Source organism: Lactuca saligna, chromosome 6, assembly GCF_052625555.1.
Source record: "Lactuca saligna cultivar CGN05327 chromosome 6, ASM5262555v1, whole genome shotgun sequence".
NCBI classification, from domain to species: Eukaryota; Viridiplantae; Streptophyta; class Magnoliopsida; order Asterales; family Asteraceae; genus Lactuca; species Lactuca saligna.
Window position 1 is genome coordinate 133,806,214 of NC_136422.1, and position 7,704 is coordinate 133,813,917.

The following is a 7,704-nucleotide window of genomic DNA, read 5'->3' on the forward strand; positions in this document are numbered from 1 at the left end:
TCACCATAATGTAAATGTCCACAATCACACGATGAATGAAAAAAAAAACGCTTTTAATCCCCTAATTGCTTATACCTATATATAATGTTTGTTATATGTAGTTAATATTTTTAAAAACAATTAGTAACGAGTTGTAGAAGTCGATAGAAAACTTATGTTATCTCCAAAAAGTTACAAGACTTGAATATATGTCAAATAGCTCGCATACGTACAAGTTCGAAGAATTAATGACCATTTTTTTTTGGGTAACTGTGGTGTCTGGACTTTAACCAACCAAGTTCGAAGGATTTATTGTTGTTATACACGCTTGAACCGGATCGACATATGACCCATGAGGCCACGACAACATCTAATATACCCCTTTCTTTGTTTGAGAATTTGGCCAACCATTGCATTAACCACAACCCTTGTTGATTACGATGTCTACACACATACAAACATACATACATACAAACACACACCCACAAAGAGAGAGAAAGAGAGAAAGAGCAACACTTTTATCTGTATTGTGACAGATGAAAGAGACGAAGTAGAAGAGTACCTGCGAAGAGGGAGCTATCGTCCAACGAAGGTGTGTCAGAAGGGCAGAGGCAGCGACAAGAGCAACAAACCTACAAAAGGTAATAAATAAAGATAAACAAAGAAGCACCATTCACTGTTCATCTGACCATCTTTTATCCTTCTTCGATCATTCTCCTTCACATTGTACTCTCATGGATAAAGCTCTGAACACACTGATATTTCCCTTAAAAAACAAGACCTGGACCCAATGGATAAAACTTGATTTTAACATCCGCAATTAGATGCAGATGATCAACTCCAAACAATTAGACAATTAGTACTTTAGTTCAACCATCATTGCGTATATATATATATATATATATATATATATATATATATATATATATATATATATATATATATATATATATATATATATATATATATATTCTTAGATTAAAATTAAAATACTCTAAGATAATTAAATCTTGATAGGATTTAGTGTTTATATAATAGTTAAGAGAGTAGTGTTGTATATTAACAAGAGGAAACTAATTAATTAACCTCCCTAAGTGAAACTTTTCCATTAACATAAAGCCATTTGATACATAAGCAAAGCTAGCTTCTATTACTACAAAATGTTTTCTTAACATATTAATCGAGTGATTAAGCAAAAATATAACGGGCAAAAACTTGAAGGAACTAAATTGGATACACAAAAACTTGAAACCGTTTTATGTTTCAGTGGTTTAGAGTGCTGAATCCGGATTTTCATATATTTCTTTTATTACAGACGTAGTAGCCCTTGGGATTTTGATGGGTTTTTAGGCTTCAACAACATACCTTTGCTTATTTTAATGGGTTTTTAGCTTCGGTATATGTTTGCTCCTTGGATATATATATATGGATGTATTGTCGACAAGCCATATAAGCAAATTAGCTGTGTATATAAGATCCCTTGATGAATAGTTGGTGTCAGATATCCAAATCCAAGGACATACTAGAGGCTGTTGATTTGGCGATTATGTTGAAAGCATGAGCAGATGATGATTGTATTATCGTACTCTGATCATATTCGTTTCCTTCTCCATAGGGACTCAACTGCAGATAAGGAATGCTGGTGGATTGTGGTGATGGCGATGATGATGATGATGGTGGCATTACAGGCGGCGGTGGAGAGTGACCATGGCTGATTGGAGGATCGTAGTCTCGATCATCTTCATCTTCAGAGAAGGGACAATCCATGTTAACTCCGAATAGCCGAAGTCGTTTACCAGACCCTTTCCCATGAAGCGGTGGAGTTTGTGATGCTTGTGGTGGTTGTGGTGGTGGATCGATCTCAACCCCAACTCCAAACCCGTTTCTTTGTATCATCGGAAGATGTTGTTGTGGTAATACACTGCCACCTGATCGGAAATATATAACGGATCTTGAACCACCGTTGTTCACGTTCCCTGAGGTGGTGTTAGGCGGCGGAAGCATCAAATTAGAGTAGTCCCTTCTTGGAAGAGCTGGATGAGATTTTAAAACGAGTGGATTCCATGGATGGAAGAGATTATGATTAGGGAATGAGAAAGAGAGATTAGTCAGATGCGGTGGATTGGAGGAGTTTACACGGCGTCTCCAGTCTATAAACAACCGATCTTTAGCTGTAGACCCAAAACCCCGTTGAAAAGAAACGACGTCTCCGGCATCAAGCTTCTTTTCTTTAACAAAACGGCTCCAACCCTTTGTCATGACGTAGCTCTGGCTACTGTTCCAGTATGAGTAGCGAAACCTCCATAGCTTTCCATTTCTGTCTTCGAAGTTTAGCTGGAGACCCTTATCATTGTTGGAGGAATCCAACGGGAAAAACCTCTCGGCATGCTGTTTAGGTATCACAAGGCGATTTAGCTTGCCGACGTCACTAGGAGTCACTACTTTATCAAACATGTGCTCTCGCTCCACCATCGATATCCTTCCGACTTCTCCTTCTTCCTCATACTTTGTTGATGGTTGCCCTACCTCGTTATGGATGTCCAGCAGCAATCCACCGCCACTGTGGTGGTGGTAGGGAGGCGGGGAAAAGATAGGTTGTTGTTGTTGTTGTTGATGTTCTGGTTGGTGGCGGCTGTGGTGCTGGTGTTGATATGAAGCTGAAGAAAGAGAAGAAAGCAACCGATCTGCGGTGGGTGGTTGTTGCTTTTCTTCTTCGTCTTCCCCACTACAACCAGTCTTTCTCCAAAAGTCCATTACTTTTTTCTGTGTATGTGGTTTTCTTCTTCGAGAAATTAGATGTGTTTGTATGTTGATAAATCAGATCTAGGTTGAAGCTATTGATCTTTGATTTGACATCAAGGAAGCAAGAATTAGAGAAATGGATCAAGAAAAGGAAGTGCAGATATACGGAGTGGCGTTGAAGAAAGTTGAAATCAAGTTAAAGAAATAAAGTTGTCTGTCCTGGAAGGGTTTCTACTGATCACTCATGGTACAGAATAAAAGATGCAGCTGGTGGATGTTCTAGGGTTCACACATGTATTTCAACCTTCAACAAAAAGATAATTTGGAAAAGGACCATATAAGAATACTTGGAAAAAGATAGGAACCAACTCATTCAGCCAAATTAATTATCGCACCTTATGTAAATCTCTCTCTCTCTCTCTCTCTCTCTCTCTCTCTCTCTCTCTCTCTCTCTCTCTCTCTCTCTCTCTCTCTCTCTCTCTCTCTCTCTCTCTCTCTCTCTCTCTCTCTCTCTCTCTCTCTCTCTCTCTCTCTCTCTCTCTCTCTCTCTCTCTCTCTCTCTCTCTCTCTCTCTCTCTCTCTCTCTCTCTCTCTCTCTCTCTCTCTCAAAAATGAACTTGCTAGGGCAACTTTTCATTTCATGTTACTTAAAAACCTATTACCAAGTTCTTTTATGATATATTTTCGATTTTTCGTCTACTTTTTCCTGTTACTTAATAGTACGTGATTGTTGCTTGTGATTCACAACTTTCTATTTGTTCAATAAGTTCTTTATACTTTTGTATTAGGAGTTTTTATATATTTTTTACTATTCATCAATAATCTTTTGCTTTTATTAAATGGAAATCTTCAGAAAAGTTCTAAAATTTTAATTTAATTTATGAAAAAGTCCCAAATAAAATTTTATTTACAGAAAAGCACAGAATACAGGTTAAAACTTCGAAAAAAACATTTTCGTCCGGTTTCGCAAATTTTGTCATTATTATGTCCTTTTTCGTTAGTTTGCTCAAAATTTTGGGACTTTTCCAAAAATTACATAATAACCAAAATATTGCGGCTTTGTGAAAATTACCATGAAATTAATGGATATTATTATTAACAAATTATTTATAAACATATAAAATATTTTTATTATAAAAAAATACATTTGTTGCTAATTTCTAGAAATAAATTGGTGGTTTAAGTACTCTATTGCTTCCTGATTATTCAAACTCTCTATGTTCTTCTTATGCATTGTTGTGGGTATGATGGTGAGATGAACTTATGTTGTTTAACCTAACTACAAACCAACATTCATACCTTACATGTTAACAACCATCGGCTAACACACATCTATAAAATGTGAAAAGTGAACTGTAAATGATAATTTATATAGAAACAAGTGAATGGTTATTATCTATTTAAATTGTCATTTAAAGTTTACTTTTCACTCTCGATAGATGTGTGTAATTTTATGGTTGTTATCGGGTAATGTTTGGAGGTTAGGTGGTAGTTAGGTAAAAGAACATAATGAAAGATCTATATGTTCATGGAATGATATTTTCTAACTACACGTGATCATATAACATCATGCCTAATAGCAAGTAGACAATTATTGATTGTGTATTAGTAAATATTATCAACTCTTGTATTGGTCATGCACTCACGCCTAACAAAATACTTCTCACTATGACACCCACAACGATACATAGGAAGAACATAGAGATTTTGAAGAGGTCAACAAACAATAGAGAAGTACATAGTCAACCATTCTATTCCTAAAAATTAGCAACATATGTATTTCCTTTGTTTATAATAAAAAAAATTATGTTTATAAATGATTTGTTAATAACAATATCCATTAATTCCATAGTAATTTTCAAAAAAGTCTTAATATTTTGGTTATCGGGTAATTTTCAGAAAAGTCATAATATTTTGAGCAAACTAATGAAAAAGGATAGAATACTGGCTAAATCTAAGAAACCGGCCAAAAAGGGTTTTTTCGAAGTTTTAGCCGGTATTCTGTGCTTTTCTGTAAACAAAAATTAGTTCGAGACTTTTTAATAAATTAGATTAAAATTTAGGACTTTTCTAGAGATTTTTTGTTATTAATTATTAGGTTATAACCCGTAGAAACCACTGTAATATTTTTAAAATTATTATATAGTTATAAATAGATAAAAATATAATTAATGTAAAAAAAATTTAACATATTGTTGATTGCAAAGAATTCTCGTTTCTGAATAAATTCGTTATGTAAAATAAACATAATATTTTAATATAAGTTTAGAAAATGTTAATATAAATAAGCTTTTGTATTTTCAAAGTTTTAATTAAAGTTGATTTGTTACCAAAATAAAAATATATGATAAAAATCATAAAAAATTATCACGTTTCAAAAAGGAATTCTAAAAAATGAACACTTGAGATTTTTAGATTTCATTTATTAGAATAAAATAGAAGTAGATTTGTCAAAATCCAATCAATGTTACATTATTATAGAAACGATCTATACGTATAAGAAATAAGAACACAACCACTTACGAGATTAGTTGATTTTTTAAACCATTAAATCACATTGTATTTTGCTCATTTAATGAGTAGGGTATGGGACAATAGAAGTATTCAGAACCTTTGTTTACTTTTTAAAAGCAAGGATATATAGAAACAAATATATTGGTTATGATCAAAACGAAAACATGTTGATTACATTTTAGTGTAACGACTATTTATAGGGTTGGGTGAGGATTTGACTGAGGCTTCTGATGCAAGATGTCACGTCTTCATTTCAAATGTGATCCCACGATAATTGCTTTCAATTTTGTTTACATTTAACAATTATAGCATGACTGGGAGGAGAATGCACGAAATTCATGCAACTTCTTTTATAAAATAAAAAAAGTAACGCGTTGATTTTAACGTAACATATTGCCTGCTTTATTATCAACAAATAGCTACACCCAAATATTTGTATATATACGATATTTATAGTATATAGTATGCATGTGGAGGGAGTAGCTGCTGGCTCATATCTCTGTGTATTGTCCTGGCCCTGGTCCTACTGGTCCTTGACCTTGAGAGAGGGAAGGGGGATCATCCACATGTTGTATAGGATGAAAATCCAAAAATAATACTATTAGTTCATAAAGTATTCTCATGCTAACGTAAAATTCGTAGCTCCCACATATTTACATGGCTTCTGTGTAATATTTAATGCTAGTGTTTACAAATAAATATTGACATATTATTGTGCTGTGTAATTAATTCGATACATGCACCAGATTATAGACTTACATCAAGAGGTGTCTACTCTCTATCATTCTATCCACGACACCCTCGCCTTAATTAATCTCTTTACAAGCTTTATAATACTTTTGATATTATTATTATTTTTTTTAAAACTGAGAAATTTATTAAAGCCAATCTAGCGAGGGACCAGAAAAGAAGAAAACACATGCACAGGGAGCATAGTCATTTAGTCAATGCTCGGGCTCGGGATGATTAGCCACGCCAAACAATCAATCTTACAAGTCCGCAATCCAGCACTTATCGAATTAAATGATATTCATCTAATATTATCACACATAAATTGAAACTACCTTTGATGCCTTTCATGAATATGTCCTTGTTGATTTCGCCTTCGTACGTCCAAACTAAGTGTCACGTCCAAAGCTAATTTTTCACCGTCATATTATATAAAAGACAAATCGGAATTGATTTTGGGCCAAACAACAACTTCACTCCTAACACTACAAACAAAAGGATATTTTATGACCTATTTTTTGTGCAATTATATTATGTTTTTGATGTCATGTTCATATGCAACTATCAAAATTAATGGATTTAATGGTTTTAATGGCACTAAAACTTTATGCCACTATATTCATATTTATCAATGTAATAATAATTTATAATGTCACTAAAGCTTTTAAGATTTTATAGCATACAAACAACTGCATTTTTTATTCTAAATTAAAGAATTATTTTCTCCGCCACTTAGATGGAATGGACTGTAATTAAACTCACATATTTGATTAACATAGAGTATAAATGAAATTCCAACACTTATTCATTATAATTTCTAATGTGGTTTAGGAATATACTGAAATTAGAAAAATGTTAGGGTATTTAGGGTCGTATCCGTGGGTGAGGCAGTATAGACGATGACCCATAACCTCTAAATTTTTAATTGCTATTTTTTGTGTATCTACTTATATTTTTATAAGAAAAAAATGTTTTGAATTAAATTGTCACACACAAGGATATAAAAGAGATAACAAGATTGGAACCAAAATTTATATAGAAGATGTAGAAATTCCAACTAATTCTTCAGCAATATAACGAATTAATTATTTTTTTACTTAAAAATATATTGTTAAGAGGCACTTTTTTTTATTATACGGGGCCTCCAATCGGCCTGAATCAACCAAAAGGGTGTCAACCAACAAATAAATGGAATACAAAATGAACTCCAACAACAGTGTTCCTTTGCACTAAAAAAGTAGTACAAGACAAATATGGTTTATCTATAGAGACACGAAACAAAAATTTATATCTATTTGTATAAGATATTTGAGTCACAAGTTGGGGGATTTTATTAAATTTGCATAAACGAAAATTAAACACATGCAATTAAATATTTGAAACTTAATAATAAAAAGAATTATGATCTCATAGTAAACTCATGTGTTGCCATTAAACATCATACAACCATAACAAACAAATATGAATTAAATCGATATCAATATTAAAGAACTTAACAAATTTCACTCCATCTATCATGACACTCCATCTAACTTCTATTATTCAACACTCTATCCTTGCGTATAACTTGACATACATGACATTAAAAAGAGATACGCAAGATAATAATGTCTCGTGAGCTAGGTAGGTTTTTGACTAAAAATATTTATCACATTTTCATCAAAAAACATTTCACCTTTGCAAAATATATTTCAAATTGACATTTTCCACATTTCATTCCATTTAAAACATTTCATTAGT

At 32.8% G+C, this 7,704-nt stretch overlaps 1 protein-coding gene across 1 annotated transcript; it reads right to left on the minus strand.

Moving 5' to 3' along the window:
• Positions 1–1,060: 1,060 nt before the first annotated feature.
• LOC145001287 (B3 domain-containing protein Os03g0120900-like) lies at positions 1,061–3,019 on the minus strand. Its single transcript, XM_078960659.1, has one exon. The coding sequence runs from the start codon at positions 2,731–2,733 to the stop codon at positions 1,477–1,479; it is 1,257 nt and encodes a 418-aa protein (XP_078816785.1). The 5' UTR covers positions 2,734–3,019; the 3' UTR covers positions 1,061–1,476.
• Positions 3,020–7,704: the final 4,685 nt, after the last annotated feature.

Bases quoted from the DNA above. Each gene is read 5' to 3' on its own strand.
- LOC145001287 (XM_078960659.1), bottom strand. From the start codon at position 2,733: ATGGACTTTTGGAGAAAGACTGGTTGTAGTGGGGAAGACGAAGAAGAA.